Source organism: Myotis lucifugus, unplaced genomic scaffold (assembly GCF_000147115.1).
Source record: "Myotis lucifugus unplaced genomic scaffold, Myoluc2.0 scaffold_151, whole genome shotgun sequence".
Classification (NCBI taxonomy): domain Eukaryota; kingdom Metazoa; phylum Chordata; class Mammalia; order Chiroptera; family Vespertilionidae; genus Myotis; species Myotis lucifugus.
The window spans coordinates 375,657-394,521 of NW_005871199.1; the positions used below are offsets into that span (position 1 = coordinate 375,657).

Genomic DNA, 18,865 nt, shown 5'->3' on the forward strand with positions numbered 1-18,865 from the left:
CCAGGCCCCCTCATGGCGGCCAAAGTGGGTTCAAGGAGGTCCCCCCTGAACCTGAAGACCGTGTCGGAGCGGGCCAAGCCCGGCGGCGGCGGCGGCAAACCCCGCAAGAACTCCGAGGCGGGCGGCGCGGTCCCCCCCGCGGGCAAGGGCCGCAAGAACTCGGTGGCCGAGCTGGGGGGCGGCAGGGCCGGCCTGGCTCCCCCCAAGGACAGCCGGCTGTCCCGCGAGAGCCTGCAGGGGCTGATCCAGGCCGCCGCGGGCAAGAGCCGCAAGAACTCCCGGACCACCGACGAGGAGCCGCACCGGGGCGCGGCCAAGAGCTCGGGCTGCAGCACCTACATCAACAGGCTCATCAAGGTGGACACTCAGGAGAAGAATGGGAAGAGCAGCTACCCCAGTAGCAGCAGCAGCAGTAGCAGCAGCAGCAGCAGCAGCTCTTCCTCCGCGTCCTCATCCCCTTCCTCCCTGGGCCCCGAACTGGACAAGGGCAAGATTATTAAGCAGCAAGACACGGTAGGAATCCAGTCTCCCCCGGGCCACCTCTCCCCACCTCTCCCCGTGGGAGAGGACAGCGACCCTGCGAACCCCTAGATAGAGTTCCTTCTGCTTCAGAGACGGGAAGGATGTGTTTCCCCCTCTAGCATTTGGTGACTTCTAGGTGACTGTTCTAAACCATTCGTTTTTTCATCTTGGAAAAAAAAATCCTCATTCTAGGGATGGGGAACGTTGCAGAAATGTGCCCTGCGTTTAATTTTGTTAGCAGCGTAGATGAGGAATGGAATGAAACGTTCCTGCTTTGTTCAGTTTGGCCCCCTTATAGGCGGTGGTCTATTTTAATTTTGGAATCCAGGGAGGGCTGCAAAGCTAGACTGTGTCTAGCTTTAATTTCTCTTGAGCATAAGGAATGGTGGCCTCCAAACTTGTAAGCATGGTTTTCAAAGGTCCAGAGAGGGGTTGGCCAGCCCAGCCCAGCCCACCTCCCAGATTGGAAGCCCCACCTCAGAAAGGGTTTCTCCAAGCTTACCAGCTCCCCAAGCTTACAACCCTTTCATTCAGCCCATGACCGTTGGCTGTGCAGCAGCCAGAGAGGAGAAGGGGCACAGGGCTCTGCAGGGGGCTAGAGAGAATGGAACAAAGAACGCTCTCCAGGAAATGACAGATGCGGGAACTAGTAAAGAGACTCACTCCGTTTTGACAGAGATGAGTTGGGTGTTTGTTTTAAATTCACTCTTCTGTGTGAAGTGGGGAGAGAGAGGAGCTCACAGGGCCTTTCGGGCTCCAGCCCGGATGACCGCTTTCTGCCGTGGGAACTTAAATTTTCTCTGGCCCCGGCTTCCAACATGCTGCCCACCTGAATGGAGTCAGGAGCCGGAGGAGCAGACCACGCATGTCTGCGTTGGGTCCTTCCACCCGTTCCTCCATTCATTCTTTGCACAAGTGTTTGCAGCATGCCTACCTTGCGCCAGGCACGGGACTGCCAAGGCCCCAGCTGGTCCGAATAGGCGTGGTCTACCTGACTGACTAGATCGGATGCACCTTGCAGCCCTGGGCCGCCCATCACACTTCCTGTTCCTCTCTATGCTTCAGGGGTGTAGTTCACATGGTGGGCAGTCAGAAGAATACAGTCAGGGAGGGAGTGGTTAATCCGAGTCCCCAGCAGCGGTTGCCTGGGTGTTTTCGTGGTCATCACTTCTAGATGTCGGAGTTTCTTAGGCCGTCTCCTCCCAAGTGGAGGGCTCCTACGCAGGCGTCCTCTCCTCCTCACTTCTCGCTGTGTATCTCCGTTCTCCCCGCCAGCTCCAGTGGTCCTTCTCCGTGAACTCTTTGGAGAATGTAATCAAAGATTGTGGAGCAGGCTTCTTCCCCGGGAAGGGGCTTCTTGCTTGACCTCCCACGTTGTCTGTCACACAGCTGCTGCCGAGCAGAACTGTGGCACACACACCACCTTTGCAGACCCCTTGGTATTTTCAGAAGAATAGGTGCTTTCTGACACAAACGCTGATCAAAACTCTGTCTGATGGTAGCCTCAGAGAACAAGTCTGCCTGTGAATTATTGAACCTAGAACGCCCACAAGGGTGTTTAGTTCTGACCTATTTCTTATTATAAAGCCTGTCCCTTTAGAGCTGTTACAAATTCCTTGAAAGACAAGAAGCAGGTCTTGGTCTTATTTTGATTCCCTAGCCAGTGCTCGCGGACATGCAGCAGTGCCTGGGTGATTGGCTGACTGACCATGATTTGCTCATTTTGCTGGCATTAAAAAGACCAGATCATGGGGAAGGTGGTAGACCAGCATTTTTTTTATGCTCTATAGACCCCACCCCTGCCACCCTTTAACCCAGCAAGTAAATGCTCTATTGCTTAGGGAAAGAAAAGGAGGTGAAAAGAGTCGTGGGGATCAGCGGAGTTTAGACGAATTGCTGACAACCAGTTATACTACAAAAAAATCAGATGTTTGTGCAGCTCGGTGGATAACAGGATCAAGTGCAAAAGCTACCCAGAACTAGAGATTTTGATGTCTTTTCAGATCAGCAGGTTGTCAGTAGACACTTTGCTGCCACTGCCATTCTGGCATAGGATAATCCTCTGCTTCTTTAACAGGTCATCATTTTAGAAGACTATGCTGACCCGTATGATGCCAAACGGACAAAAGGTCAGCGGGATGCGGAGAGGGTAGGCGAGAACGACGGCTACATGGAACCCTATGACGCACAGCAGATGATAACAGGTCCGTAGCCGGGAGTTGTTCAGTGGGGGCAGACCTCTCACACTCGCTTGGAGTGTGTAAAACAGTAACCACTCTCTGTTTAGGGAAGAGGAATGAAGCCATTTAACCAGGTCATGCTGAGTGGAAGGAACAGAAATTAGACTCAAAACGAAAGTCAAGCCCTGGCCGGTGTGGCTCAGGTGTCAGTGTCGGTCCGTGCGCCCAAGGGTTCGATTCCCGGTCAAGGCACATACCTGGACGGTGGCTCTGCTCCTGCCCCCAGATGGGGCTGCCTGCAGGAGGCAACCAGTGGATGTGGCTCTCTCACATCCACGCTTCTCTCTCTTCCCCTCCCCCACTCTACCCCTCTCTCCCTCCCTCCCACTCTCTCAGCAAAAGCAATGGGAAAAATACCCTCAGATGAGGTTTAACAACAACAAAAACACGAAAGTCAAATGTCTAGTTAACTTCCTGTATAGTTTGCATCCTTCCGTTTTAGAATTTAAGGGGTCTTTAAAGTTTTTCTAATCCTGTGTAACATGACACTCTTTCATAGTGAGTTTGCAGATCTGCTCAGAATGTGATCTTCAGTGTTAAGATTGACCACTTTCAGAGCTCTAACATCTATCTTGGGAGTCATAAATCTGCACCAAGAGACGAATACATCCCTAAAGGGTTTTAAGTTGTCAAAAGGCACAAAGTGACGGTGTCCTCTGTATTACAGAACATTGGTTTCTCCACAAGCTCTCCAACATTGGAGCAAAATGCTTAATAACTAAGGAATGATTCCCAATCACTGGCATGAGCCACGCCATTCAAGGCAAACCTCCTAAAACCAGTTGACAACCTTGTAACTTCTCAAGTTGGAACCATTCCAACTTAGGAGCTGAGCAATCCCCCTGTCACTTTTGGTATCAAACTTTTCCCCTTTTATTCACAAATCCCTTAAACTGGTGTAAACAGTACTTTAAAAAGATATATTTACTAATGATTTCGTTTTATTTGTGAACTTTAGAGTAAGTTATTTACTCGCCTAATTTCCCTTCCACACGCTTGAATCCGTAATGAGAAATGAAGTTTCCGAGTGCGGACTCCAAGGAGCCTGGTTTGAGTGTCGTGCGTTTGGTGCCTGAATAGTTGGTCACACAGGAGACGGGTCTCTTCTGTGTAAAAGCAGATTGAAAAGCTGTCCAACTCGGGCTCCACGAGCAAAGCCTGGGAGGAGTTGAGCAGAGGGTAACGAACGCAACGCCCGGTCGGCCGAGACCCGCTGGGGGCAGAAGTGGGGGTGCTCTCAGCTCCCCCTGGAAGGGTCAAGACAGGCTCCCAAATGCAAACGAGCTGCCACAGGAAGGCACTGCTGTTTCCTGCGCTCTGCTTGCAGAGATAAGGCCGGGGCTGGGGAGGGTGTACCCCGGCCAGGCTGTGACCCTGAAGGTCACTGGACTGTGACCTCTCATGAAATCTGTGAATGAAAGGAAGTGAAAACGAAGTTAGTCAGAGTTTTAAAAAATATCGGAGGCTTGAGAGAAATAGGGGAAAAGATTTACTTTCACATAAAATTGAGGAAAAAGATAGTCTAAGAAAAAATGTTTCCTTTTTATTCACCTTCCTTTGTCTTTTGGGTTTTACTTCTTTCTCTTTGGAATAAGCAGTTTATCTGTTCTAGCCCCGCTGTTTATTCGTGGGGCCACACTGATTATAGGGAAAGTGCTGTGCTTTTTAAAAATGAGCATATCTTTTGTTCTCCATATAATCCCCGCAAAACTCCAGTACCAGCCCCTTGATGCAGGATCAAGGAGATTCTGACTTGCCTAAGCTCCCAAGACTTTGTAAGTGACAGAGCAGAAATTAGAACTCAGATCTTCCCACTCCAGATGGGGCCGTCTGCTCCCTATACCAGGTTGCCCCAAGAAATATGAAGTGCTGCGTGCAAAAGCACTTAACCGTATTCATCAGTAAGGCGTCTTTCCATTCACTCACAGAGAGGGTTAGAGTGAAAAGTCAGAGTTGTCCAACATGAATAAATGTAACAATAATAATAGCTGGCATTAAATATGTAAGCATTTGTCAATTCCAGGCTCGTGTGTGTGAATGAATTCATTTAGGAATGGGAAATTAATATATTCAGTTGGAGACTAAATTCAAATCTATCAAAAATTTAAATTACTTTTAAAAATTATTCGACCTTTTCTGTGCTTTTGCAAAAATATATATTGATGAATGTTAAAGTTTCTTCACTTAAAATATATATCAAAAAGCACTTCCTCAGTCAGTGTAGAGAGTATACCTCTTATTCTACCCGCAGGTTACACAGCTGGGCAGAATAACAGGAAGTGAGTTTATCGGAAGCCGGGAATAAAAGATTTGCTGCCTGGTGTTTTTTTTTTAAAAAAAAAAAAAACCTTTTACCTTTTTTGTTCAGTTTGTTCCTTGTGTGATTTGTTGTCAAGTCCAAGTTCAGAAATGTCCCATATTTCTTGGGGAACGTTAGGGATTTCTTTTTAGTTTGTGTCCGCATTTCGGTAGCAGAAGGAGATATTACTAATGAATGGTTTCACTGTGGAGCTCCCAACCTCTGACCTGCCTTTTTAATGACTGTGAAGTGGGAACATGTCTGATTTTAACAGTATCTTGGGTGTATAGAACGCTGTTCCTGGTGTTATAACAGCCAACCAATATTTCTTTACCGTGTGCCAGGCCCCGTGCTGGGATCTGGGCATACAGGGAACAAGACCCACTGACCCTCGTCCTTGTGGCCCTCACAGCCCCAGGGGCTGACAGACCTAACACCGATGCAGAAGAAAACATGTCATTGAAAAGTGGTGAGTGCCAGGAGGCGGAGAATGAGAATCATCATCTGCCTCAGGGAACAGAGGAAGAAACAAATTAAGAGGCATTAGTACTTTTCCTGAGGCCAAATCCCTGGGACCCAGGCTCCCTGGATCCCTGCCAAGACTTTGCTCTTAACTTTTAAAGGCTAAGGCTGTATCAATCTATGAATAAATTCTTGCTTATATTTATTCAGAGGATTGCTCATAAAAAGATATGACTATGAATACGAGGCAATAATAGTACAAACTTCTTCGTTGTGCTGCTAAATTAGCAGAATCATTGCAGCTAAATATTTAGTAGAAATATTCTGTATCGTTTAGCATTATGGGATTTAGCCACCAAATTAAAACGTCAGCATTAAAAGGGTCTTTACAAGCTCCCTAAGACAGCTGTCATTCAGTGTCATAAGTCCTTCCACAGCCCTGGCCGGTTGCACAGTGGTTAGAGCGTCAGCCGTGGACCTAAGGGTCTCGGGTTCTATTCCTGGTCAAGGGTGTGTACTTCAGTAGCAGGCTCGATCCTGCCCCATGGGAGCGCATGTGGGAGGCAACCAATCGATGTGTCTCTCTCACATTGATGTTTCTTTCTCTCTCTCTCTCTCTCTCTCTCTCTCTCTCTACCCGCCTCCTCACTCCCCGCCACTCTCTTTAAAAAAAAAAAAAAATCAATGGAAAAACTATCCTCAGGTGAGGATTTAACAAAACATTCCTGCCCTAACCGGTTTGGCTCAGTGGATAGAGCGTCAGCCTTCGGACTCAAGGGTCCCATGTTCGATTCCGGTCAAGGGCATGTACCTTGGTTGCGGGCACATCCCCAGTAGGGAGTATGCAGGAGGCAGCTGATAGATGTTTCTCTCTCATCGATGTTTCTAACTCTCTATCCCTCTCCCTTCCTCTCTGTAAAAAATAAAAATAAAAAAAAAATTCCTTCCGCAGCTGGTATCACACAAGTTGAGTGCTTGCTAGGTGCCAAGCTTGCTAAATTGCCTCACTAAATCCTACAACCCTAAGAAGTGGGTGTTAGAATTCTCTGTGTTACAGTTGAGGAAACCAAGGTTCAGAAAGATTCGATAACTTGTCCAAATTATGCAGCGTCAGAGTGGAGTCCCCGGGTCACTCAGCAACCATTGGTTGTCGTTACAGAGCTGCAGTCGCAGGTGGTTTAAAATGTGTTTTTTCGCCTCCAAATGGTTTTGTTGGTTTGTTTAAATAGTGAAATCTAAAGGAGAATCTCATTGTTCAGGTCTCCATTTAAAAATTTAACCATAATTAAAAATGTATAAATAGAAGACTATTTTTTATTTATATAATTTGTCTCTACTTTCCTTGTTAAACTTAAATTTCAGGGCTTCTGAGTTACATCTGCTTTTGTTCAGAAAACGTTAAAGTCATTTTAAATCAAAAGCTCGAGCACTGATAAAAGATGTAAGTAAAAAACGTTACCTGCCAGCCCTGGCCAGTGTGGCTCAGTTGGTTGGCGTGTCATCCGGTGTCAGGTTCGATTTCGTGCGGGAGGGAACCCTTTTTTCTGATTCTATGAGGCTCTAAGTTTAGGCTGGCACAGGCTAAATTATGAATTGGGGGAAAAGGTGCACTATAGAAAGGTGCATTATAGAAATCGTAACTCACGTTTTACATGAGATCTTTGGGGCTTAAAGTAAGGAATGATAGAGGAAGCTCTGGTTGACTGCTGCACAGCCTCAGTTTACCCACCCGTGAAAATGGGATAACACTTCTCTAACTCCATTATGAGCTTCACTGAGATACCGGGTATAACAGGCTAGTGCATGCATACACAATGAATACAGCCATTCTTTAGACACTCCAGAGCAGCGGTTCTCAACCTGTGGGTCCCGACCCCTTTGGCGGTCGAACGACCCTTTCACAGGGGTCGCCTAAGACCATCCTGCATGTCAGATATTAACATGACGATTCATCACAGTAGCAACATGACAGTTATGAAGTAGCAACGAAAATCATGTTACGGTTGGGGTCACCACAGGAGGAACGGTATTTAAAGGGCCAGAAGGTCGAGAACCGCTGCTCCAGAGGATTCCATTTTCAAAGAGAATTCCGGACAATTGGAGGAATAACACGTCCCGACTACAATTAACTTAGTAAAAGGAAGTCTTCGTCGCCTGCTAGGCTTTTAAATGTAAGTGGCCTACTTCTGTCGAGCCAGCGTTGGGAAGGGAAGATGTCAGCCCACATTCTGTTCCACGCCACCTTGGGAGCTGGTGCAGGTCAGGCCTGGGTTTCAGCTGCAGATGGGTGTTTATCTGCCGCCCGTTGGCCGCATTCTGTTGTCTGCCATGTAAATGGCCTCTATCGGCAAAGCCAGGGCGTAGCTTCCTCTGGCCGTTTCCTCCTTCTCAGGCTCGTTTCCTCTCGGAGCCAGCTCTGCACGTCAGGGGCTATTCTCCCTGCAGGAAGGGTCGGCTTGCAGCCCCGCGATTGTTTCTGTTTCTATGGCGCCTCTGGCTGGGGGCAGCCAGGTGTTGGAAGGGCCTGGAAGGTTACTCCCCTGGAGGGGGCGGAGGGGCCCTGTGCTCAAGCCCTTTCCCCACCCCCACCCCCTTAATTAAACATTGTTTGGAAAGATGGTACTGCTTTGCAGATTTTGCCCAATCCCAGGACCGTCTCGGGAAGGAACATCCCCGGTGGTCTGCTTGCCGGTGTTTTTCCCAGAGCTCCGTGCACACAGGCTGCCTGAAATAGAAGTGCCAGGACCGCGTCTCAAAAGTGAAGACGCAGACGTGTGTGATAACAACTCGGCGTTCTAATCGCTGTGCGCCGCTTTCACACAAATGTATTGACATTTTCTTAGGCGTATGACGTCTGTCTGAAGGTTGGAATCAACTCGTTTTCCATTTATCTCAACTGAGACAGAATCGAGGCACGAGCCTTGGGAAAGGTTACCCCAGCTGGTGCCAGACTAAACTGAGGGCAAACAGGTTTACATCAGAAACTTTAAAATTCTAAATCCATCCTAGGCACTCCTTTGTGTTTTCTCTTTAAAAAAAAAAAAAACTTCAGCCTTATCTTAATTGAACCGAGAGCAGAGTGTGTTTTTGTTTCTTATTTTCCATAACTCCATCTAGAATAAGCTACGAAGAAAAAAAAGCTGTGGGATTAAAAGTCAAGAGGCTTGGACTGGAGATGCAGGGACCTCAGACAACCCCAGGCCCCGTTCCTGGCCTGGGGGCGGGGACCGTCGAGCGCGCCTGTTCTGGTGCGGAGGCTTTCGATACAGGGGAACCCTGCTCTTTGGGGCTAGCGATGGCACGAGGGCTGGAGAGCAGGAAAACAGAGGGACCAGGGGGACCAGGAGGTGTGGGAGTGCTGCTCAGGCTTAGCCTCTCGTTAGAATCACCTGGGGGGGCTTTTGCACCTCTAACTCCCGGGTCAGACCCCAGACCGATTGAATTGGGTCCTCTGCTGATGGGACCCAGGCCTCAGTGGGTGTGAAAACTCCCACGTGATTCCAGTGAACTGCAGGCAGGGACCCCTAGCCAGCAGAATTATAACCTCACCCTATTAATAAATGTTGTCCTTTCTAATTTAGAGTCCTGATTTGAATAACTTTTCCCTTGAACGTTTCATCTGTTGTCCTTTCCTTGTTAAAGAAGTTGTTCCCGGGTGCCTGGCCGGCGTGGCTCGGTGGTTGAGCATTGACCTATGAACCAGAAGGTCCGGGTTCGATTCCCGGTCAAGGCACATGACCAGGTTGCAGGCTTGACCCCCAGTGGGGGTTGTGCAGGAGGCAGCCAATGGATGATTCTCATCACTGATGTTTCTATCTCTCTCTCTCTCCCTTCCTTCTCTGAAATCAATCAAAAGAAGAAGTCTTTCCTCGCTAGTAGAGTCAATGATGCATCTCCATAGTGTCACTGTGCCCATTCTCCTTTGCTCCTATGGCCTTGCAGTCTTGTGATCCTCTTCCTCCTCACATGACCACTCCTCCTCAGTCTTCTCTGCTGGCACCTCGTCTTCCATTCACTCTTCACTGACGAAGTCCCAGATCCTTCTGAGGATCCTCTTTTCAACCCGCCTCCTTTCCTCTGGTGATTGCTTCCATTCTCCCAGGACTAACAACAGTCCATTTGCAAGTACCTCCTCGATGCATAACTCTGACCTCCATCTCTCGGCTGAACTCCAGATCCGTATTGTCACCTTATTGAAGATTCTAGAGCTCCTTCCTCTCTGTCTCTCCTCCCATCCATCCGATTATTATTTAGCACAACTGGGTGTCCTACAAAAATCAACAGGACGGTGGTGGTCCCCGCCCTGGAAGTCGCCACCAAATTGGAAATACAGACACAAGAACAAACCAATCCATACAGTGGGAGAAGTACAAGGTGAGAGTGGATTGGCCAAGTGACAGCACCTGGGAGAGGTGGGGAATTGGAGGGGGAGATGCTAGGTTAGATTTCAAAGGATGGAAGACCACCCTGGACACTAGTGGGAATAAGGCAGTGTGGTGCTCATGGAATTTCACAAGTTCCATTTGGTTGGAACAAAGAATCAGGTTGCAGAGGGACGGGGCAGGGTGGTGGTGAGAGAAGAAGCTGGGGAGGGAGACCGTGACCTGGTCCCAGAAGGCCTCCCATGCCCTGCTGAGCAGTTTGTACCTTATAAGTGGACAGGTGAGAGCTAAAGGGGTGTTGAGTGATGAGATGAGATGTTTGTGTTTAGAAAGGTCCTCCTTGACCATGACCAAGTGGACAGATGGAAAGCTTCCTTGCCCTAACCGGTTTGGCTCAGTGGATAGAGCGTCGGCCTGCAGACTGAAAGGTCCCAGGTTCGATTCCGGTCAAGGGCATGTACCTTGGTTGTGGGCACATCCCCAGTGGGGGGGGTGCAGGAGGCAGCTGATCAATGTTCCTTTCTCATCGATGTTTCTAACTATCTCTCTCCCTTCCTCTCTGTGAAAAATCAATAAAATATATATATATTTTTTAAAAAGAAAGCTTCCTTGATGGGCATTTAGAAGAACCACCTACTGCTTCTGTTGGCCTACATCCCAGCTCTGGTTGTCCAGACCTTAGACATTAACTCTACCTGCCAAGGCCTCTGGGCTCCACGCTGGTCCGTCACCAGATACTGCTGATTCCTCCCCTCGGTGGCTGGCTGGTTAGCTGGCGGCTGATTGATTTGCATCAGGTTTTTTGCATCCATTTCTTACCTGATCGCTCCTTCCCAGACTTCTTTGTCGAAGCCCAGACCATACCGTTCTGGCTTATTCCGTCCTGTACACTGTGTTGGCGTTACCTCCCAACAAAACAGAAATGTAACTGTTACTACTAGTTTAAAAAAAAAATGTGTAACCATTTTTCATTGCATCCTGGCCTTTCTACACTTTGGTGCCCGGGCCTGCTTACTCTTCTGGCTGCTTCTCCCACTGCCTCTCTCCTCTCCTGGCCTCTGTCCTTTGAACTTATCTCTCAGCTCCCCTTTCTGGGAACGAGCCCTTTATGGTTGCCACCGCCATATCTTCCCTCCTGCAGCTTCCTCCACTGGAAATGACCTTCTCTATCAGAGTCGGCTCATCTTCCATTTCTCTTCTACTTGGAGTCCATCCAAAAGCCGTGGTGAAGAGTATGGCTCCCGGAGCCCAACTTCCTGTTTTGGAATCCAGGCTCTGCCACTTAAAATGGTTTGGGCAGTTTCCTTAAGCTCTCGGTGCTTCGGTTTTCTCTTCTGTGATGTTGGGGGGCTGACAGTCCCCATCTCACAGGGCGGCTAGGAAAATGAGAATGGGATTGGGATAGTGCTGAATGCATAGCACACGATCGATCAATGTTAGCTGTTTGATCATTGTTTTTGTTTTTCCCCGTGACACCTCTTTTACTTTTATTTATCCTGCAATTGTTAGCCTGTTAACGTGTCATTTGTGAATGTGTCTGGCTTCCCCCATTATAATTGAAACCACCTACAAGTCAAGACTATGTCTAATGCCCAATGCTTTGAATATAGTAAACACTCTGCTGATTTTTATTAAAATGCTTTGACCTCCTGACAACAAGTAAAAACTCTGCAGGTAAATTGTACTCGGAGCCAACACGGGGTCAGGAACATGTGAGCAGGTTGCCCCGAGGCCACGTCTGTCCTCCCAGACTGCAGGTGGCCCCCAGCGCACACCTGTCTTCAGACGTGACCCCTGATCCGGCGACCTGGTCCCATGACCTGGCTCGGCTCCTGGCGGGAGGATATAGGCTCCTCCCTGCAGCCCTTAGGAGCAGTGCTGGCGGCCTCTGCCCCCTCGACCACATCGACAGCCCAGCCGGAGGGGAAAGGCAACTCGGTTAATTTCCAGGCTTCCACGGCACTCTTCTCTCAAGGTGTTGTGTGCGCTGCGTGTTTTTCAGAAATCAGACGCCGAGGATCCAAAGATCCCCTGGTGAAGGCCCTGCAGCTGCTCGACAGCCCCTGTGAGCCGGGGGAGCCGGGCGTGAAGCCGGAGGCGCTGGCCCGGAGACGGAGCTCCAAGGACCTGCTGGGGAAGCCGCCGCAGCTGTACGACACGCCCTACGAGCCGGCCGACGGGGGTCCCGAGCGGAAGGCGCGGCCCCCCGACGCCCACGGCCGGCTGCCGCAGGACGACGAGAGGCCGGCGGCTGAGTACGAGCAGCCCTGGGAGTGGAAGAAGGAGCAGATCGTGCGGGCGCTGTCAGGTGAGGGCGCTGTCAGGTGAGGGCGCTGTCAGGTGAGGGCGCTGTCAGGTGGGGGCGTGTCAGGTGAGGGCGCTGTCAGGCGGGGGCGCTGTCAGGCGGGGGCGCTGTCAGGCAGGGGCCTGTCAGGCGGGGGCGCTGTCAGGCGGGGGCTCTGTCAGGTCGGGGCGCTGTCAGGCAGGGGCCTGTCAGGTGAGGGGGCGCATCCCTGCGCTCTTTGCTGCCCCGCTGGGAAAGCTGCGCCCACTGGGCAAATGCCACGTTGTTTACTTCCTCAATTGCAAGTCTCTCTTTTTTTAAAAATATATTTTATTGATTTTTTACAGAGAGGAAGGGAGAGGGATAGAGAGTTAGAAACATCAATGAGAGAGCAACTCGATCAGCTGCCTCCTGCACACTCCCTACTGGGGATGTGCCCGCAACCATGGTACATGCCCTTGACCAGAATCGAACCTGGGACCTTTCAGTCCACAGGCCAACGCTCCATCCACTGAGCCAAACCAGTCAGGGCACAAGTCTCTTTCCGAGGAATTTGGTGGGGAAAGAAGAATCGGGCCTGGTGGGAAGGCCAGGACTGAAGAAGAGCCCTTACTATTGCAATTCTCCTTCATCCTTCTGGGCATTTTATTTTCCTCTCTCTTCCCAGTTGCACATCTCCTGGAAAAGCCTTAAGTGACTATTGGAAAACCTTATCTGATCACCACTGAAGCTTCTCCTTGGGAGCAGCTTTTCTCACTCTCCTTGGTGCTCCTCCTCACACCTGTTAGAGTCCCTATTTATAAACTGCCAGCACTGGGGCAGGTGAATTACAGGTAGAGGTGGTTGGAAAGTGGGGTGAAGCTAGCTTTTTTATTCTCTCTTCTTGTCAGAATTCCTCCTACAGGAATCAGTTCTTTTTTTTTTTTTAATATATTTTTTATTGATTTTTTACAGAGAGGAAGGGAGAGGGATAGAGAGTTAGAAACATCGATGAGAGAGAAACATTGATCAGCTGCCTCCTGCACACTCCCCACTGAGGCTGTGCCTGCAACCAAGGTACATGCCCTTGACCGGAATCGAACCTGGGACCCTTGAGTCCGCAGGCCGATGCTCTATCCACTGAGCCAAACCGGTAGGGGCAGGAATCAGTTCTTTAAATAAGAATTTTTAAAATAACTTACAAGGAAGGTGATAGGTTGTCAGTAGTTATTAAAGGTAATTCACCCTCCTGCTTCTCTCGGGACACAGTTTTTCTACTTGGCTGACCACATAATTTCTTTTGCCTTTGATTTGTAAAGCTAGGGATGTCTTTTCCCTCCAACAGCTAAGCCAAGTTTGCGATTAAAAGTGTAGTTAATGGCCCTGGCCAGCGTGACTCAGTGGATAGAGCGTCTGCCTACGGACTGAAGGGTCCCAGGTTCGATTCCGGTCAAGGGCACATGCCCGGGTTGCGGGCTTGATCCCATTGTGGGGCATGCAGGAGGCAGCTAATCAGTGATTCTGTCTCATCGTTGATGTTTCTATCTCTCCCTTCTTCTCTGAAATCAATAAAAACATATTTTTTTAAAAAGTGTAGTTAATGGCCCTGGCCAGCGTGGCTCAGTGGTTAGAGTGTCAATTGACTCTCGGGTTCAATTCCGGTCAAGGGCTCATACCTGCGTTGCAGGTTCAATCCCCCGCCCCGGTTAGGGCCTGTGCAGGAGGCAACCATTCACTGTATCTCTCTCCCCCCCTCCCCTCCTTCCCACACTCCCCAAAATCAAGGGGAAAAATATCCTGGCATGAGAATTAAAAAGGAAAGTCTAGTTAATGTAAAGGGTGAACACGGAAGGTAACACATTTGATAGCAAACCTTCAGGTCCGTTTGAGTTTTCCTTTCGTCTTGCCGTTCACACATCTCTATTGGGCACCTGCTACGGTGCTAAGTGCTGCTCCTTTTCTCTCATTATCCTCTAGCTGGGCTACACGTCATGGCCTCTGTGAGGCACCATTCAGTAGTTACTCTGTTTCGCATTTGATTTTTCTTTTTGTTTATTATTTCGTGGTAAAAAGCTGTTCAGTTGATTTTCGTGGAGTGATACAGACCTTACAGGAGTCCTCCCCTGGAACTATGTGTAGTCTTTTCATCTAAATATACGACCACGGAGAGTTTTTTCTAACGTTACATGCTGAACTATATTACAGTGGTTTTCTTTCCTGTTCTAAAACTGCTCCACGCCGATGAATATCTCGCAGAGAAAGTAGCTGTCTGCGTGCGGATGCTCCCGTGTGACCAGATGTCCCAGGGCATTCGCTCGCTTTAGGGGGAGGGAGACCGATCAGGAGGGCTCGTTCTTTGGGGCTCACGGTGGGCCACCTCCGTGGCCTCTGATGCTAAATGGAGCCGTCCTTCCAGTTCAGTTTGAAGGCTCTGAGCGACCTTCCGTGAAGGAGGAGCCCGCGAGGCAGCACCACCGGCAGAAGAGCTGGACCCAAAAGATCTTGAAGCCGGCGCTGTCTGACCACGGCGAGGGGGAGCGCGTGGACCCGGCCCTGCCGCTGGAGAAGCAGCCGTGAGTCTCCTGCCCAGCATAGCCTGGGGGTGGAGGGAGCACACTGGCCTATTTTACACGGTTATTATGGCGCGTGAGTACCTGTCTGGGTGGGGCTCATTAATGAAAACCCACTTTCAAAGCCCAGGGCACTTGTACGGAATGGAAAGTTACTGCATCCCGGGAGCCTGATTTTAAATTTCATCTCCTGGATGGATGACGACACTGCCCTGGTCGCTCCCTCTCCTGTGATGGATGGGTTTTGTGATCCAGGCTTACCCGGAGCTGCATCGTGTCTGTGCTAAATGTGAGGCGGGATCTAGTTCAGGCTGTGGAGTTCCTGCCAGAAGTGCATTTCAAATAACGCTTTATGGAGTGAGGCCCTGCCTGGATTTCTGTTTTGACGCCCGTGGTGTCTCCCCCCACCCCTACCCCGTTTTTCAGTTGGTATCATGGTGCCATCACCCGTGCTGAGGCTGAGAGTCGGCTCCAACCCTGCAAAGAAGCTGGTTACCTGGTTCGAAATAGTGAGTCAGGGACCAGTAGGTACTCCATTGCACTAAAGTAAGTGTGGCAGCCTCATGGGCTCTCCCATTTGGATGGGGGCGGGGGGGGGGGGAGTTGACCGTCTTTCCTATCATGGGTAGATGACCAGACAAAAAAGAGATATCATTTCAAGGTAGTCCCACAGGGGCATGTATTGCCACATAGTAAAATGCGTTTGCTTGGACAACAGAATATGAAATGCTCTAATTAGAATGCAGACGGGGTTGGGGGTGAATGCCTCGATATCTCTTATGATAATGAGGGTCCTATGTTGTTGTCATTGTCCGTTAGTCAACGTGTACCTTACATTACCCAACCTAAAGTAGGTCCTCTCGCCAGAGAAATAACTCCTGATAAAAAGAATACTATCCGACAGGATAATCCAGTCATTTTTCTTTCGTTCCCTAGTGCTTTGGGACTTTAATAAATCAGATCCCTTGATTGTTCACATGCCAAGTGCCGTTTTGATACCAGCTTCTTCTAGCGGAGAAGGAAACGCTGACTCGCTATTCCTCCGCTGGCTGGCTCTACACAGAGCGTTCATTTTTGCCTGGTCGGCCTGGTGGAGCTGGAATCATGGAAATTCTCACTGCTCCGCGAGTTCAGTGGTGCTATATTGGAGGATCATTGTCAAGCACCCTAACAGCATTTCCTTCCTGCGGAAGCTGAGTCCCTGCAGCTGAAACAATCAGGCTGGAGGGGAAAGAGGCTGGGGCGGGAGGGTGTTGGAGCAATATGGCTCAGAAAACGGGAGAGGCCACCAGATATACAATACCAGGAATAGCTTTGCCGTTCCTGAAACTGGTGCTCTCGGATTAGATCTTTGAGCCTTCAGTGCCAGCTGTCATTAGATACAGCCAGGAGCAGTCTTTCCAGATTGAGATGGAGTGGGGTGAGGAAACAGTTTGATTATTGTTGTTGTTGTTGTTGTTGTTGTTGTTGTTGATGTATTCTTTGGGGAGGAAAGAAGGAGGAAACCTTATACGTGTCCTTTTAGCCATGATGAAGAATATGAGTTTAAACTTCACCTTAGTGGTCTCATACTTGGGCTGAAGCACACTAGTTTGGCAATTTGAGGACCAGGAGGGACTGGATGTTTGTTTGTTTGTTTGTTTGTTTGTTTGTTTGTTTTTGTCTGGTGCCTGATGACTTGTGTGCACTAAGGATAAACAACTCAAGGACATGTTTATTGAGGGCTGTGTTTGTTTATAACAATTCCGGGCATGGATGAGAACCTGGGCACCTGTGAATCTGACCGGGGTTATTTTCAGTGAGGAGGGGTCCCCTTGCTCGCTCATTCATGTCTCCTCCTTGATTTGTTTCATTCCAGGACTAGTCAAGGATGTGTCCACATCATAGTGGCTCAGACCAAAGACAACAAGTACACACTGAACCAGACCAGCGCCGTCTTCGACAGCATCCCTGAGGTGGTACACTATTATTCCAATGAGAAGTTGCCTTTCAAGGGGGCAGAACACATGACCTTACTCTACCCCGTGCACAACAAGCTGCACTAAGGTTCAGCCGCCACAAGCCCTGGCCGGGCCTCTCACACCTGAGAGGGCATCAGCACCCACCCAGCACCTCGGGGGCAAGGCTGGACTGCGCCACAATAATTGGTAGGAGGTGGGGGTCTCCATTGAGAAGTCAAAACGTCTTTGGGCTCGAATCCATTTCATGACACTTGGTCGCTGACCTGTCCCCTTTCTCCCTGCTAAGTAGTCCTACAACGAGAAATGGCTCATGCCAGGTGCCTCCCCTCTCTAGAGTGGGGTGTTCTATTTGGGTATGACCCTCAGCCAAGGTAAGTCAGGAGTCCAGGAATATTAAAGTTCTCCAGAAATTGTGCTAATTTTTACCTGGGTTACCTGGTCTCCAAACAAACCAATAAAAGTGCACTTAGCTTTTACATAAAAATGATCGGGCGGAACAGGAGAGCAAATGCTATCAGACCCCTTTTGGACAAAAGGCTGAACAGAAAGAATAAGTGAACAGTGGACCTTAGGGAAAGCTGTCTTTCTCACGTGTCCTAGTTCAGCTTTGGAGTCCGTGAAATTTCCCAACTTTAGGGTCTGGCAAAGGATTATTTTGTTGGTCAGCCTGCTAAGAAAGTTTGTGCTTTCTTGATCTCTGAACTTTTTCGTCATTTCAGCAAGTCAGTAACATAAGCATAAATAGGAAGGACAGTTTAAAAAAAATCAGTACAGGCTTCTGGCCAAGGTGGCATCATAGATGAGTGTGGTACTTGCACCCTCCCACAACCACATCAAAATTACAACTAAACTACAGAACAACCTTCACTCAGAACCTCCTGAAATCTAGATGAACGGAAGTTTTGCAACTAAGAATATACAGAAGATGCCACATCGAGACTGGTAGGAGAAGCAGAGACACTGAATGGGCTGGTCTCACCCACATGTGGGTAAAAATTGGGAGGGATACTTGACTGTGGAGGTCCGCACTGTGGAGTGAGAGGTCTTGCCCCACACCAGGTCCCCTAGCCCAAGGCTCCAGTGCCAGGAAGGGAAGTTCCCATTACTTCTGGTTGTAAAAACCAGCTGGGATTGCAACTGAGTGAGATGGAGGGCTTCTGGAGTCCCAGGCAGTTCCTGTTAAAGGGCCTGTGCATGGACTTACCCGGACTAGTCCTTCTGACTAGGGCAGCAGCTCAAAAGGCACCAGGGACATAACGGGGAGGAACTGAATTGTCTGACATCAGGGTGAGGTCTGGAAGGGTGGCTTTCTACCAGATAGAAGTGTTGGCAGAAGCCATCATTCCTTTGCTGAGTCTATCCCCCTTACAGAGCCAGCAGGCGGTGCCATATCTGAATCTCCATCAGCCTTGTTATCACTGTTTGCCCCACCCTGGTGATTCCCTGAGACCCACCTCACCCAACTTTCAGACCCACCCACGCTTTTCTATACAAATGGCCTGTCTTGGCTCAGGCTTCAGATTTTCCTAAAATCTCTCAAATAAGCAGCATTTACTTACATCTCACTAAGTATTCCCAGGCCAAGCACTGGTGGCAGTTGGTCTTGGTTCATAGCTTGCCCTCACCTGGGCCCGCCAAGCCCAGCACAAGTAACAGTCATCTGCAGATCAATGTGTCGCTCATACCCATGCCAGGAGGCCCCAGGCAGAACACAGGTGGCAGCTGGCCTTGGCCTGTACCTCCTGGAAGGCTCCAGAGCCTTTGCACCTGGTAGACAGCTTCACACCAGGTCGAAGCACCACCCAACCACCTCCATAAGCAACACACTCAAGGGGTGGGCTCAGTGGGCACCAGAGCCCTGCTGAAGTCAGTCCTGCTCTGTGGTGTAAGCCCCTACATCTGATCCCCCACCATGGTCACAGCCAGTTCTTGCAGCTGGTTGGCCTGAGGATAAATTCCTCCCCTTGTTGTACTAACAGCAATCAAGGCTCGATTGCAATAGGAGGGTGTACACAGTCCACAGTGGGGGAGGAGGGCACCACTGGGCCCTTCAGGACACCTACTCCACAAGGCCACTCTACCAAGCCCAGGAGACGTAGCAGCTCCATCTAATACATAGAAACAAGCACAAGGAGGCTGCCGAAATGAGACCAAAAAACGTCCCAA

At 49.5% G+C, this 18,865-nt stretch overlaps 1 protein-coding gene across 1 annotated transcript; it reads left to right on the top strand.

Annotated features, from left to right (window-relative positions):
* Nucleotides 1-10: 10 nt before the first annotated feature.
* SHE (Src homology 2 domain containing E) lies at nt 11-17,203 on the top strand. Its single transcript, XM_006095097.2, has 6 exons — nt 11-513; nt 2,600-2,726; nt 11,908-12,213; nt 14,585-14,741; nt 15,165-15,284; nt 16,597-17,203. The coding sequence occupies exons 1-6, from the start codon at nt 13-15 to the stop codon at nt 16,781-16,783; spliced, it is 1,398 nt and encodes a 465-aa protein (XP_006095159.1). The 5' UTR covers nt 11-12; the 3' UTR covers nt 16,784-17,203.
* The last annotated feature ends 1,662 nt before the right edge of the window (nt 17,204-18,865 follow it).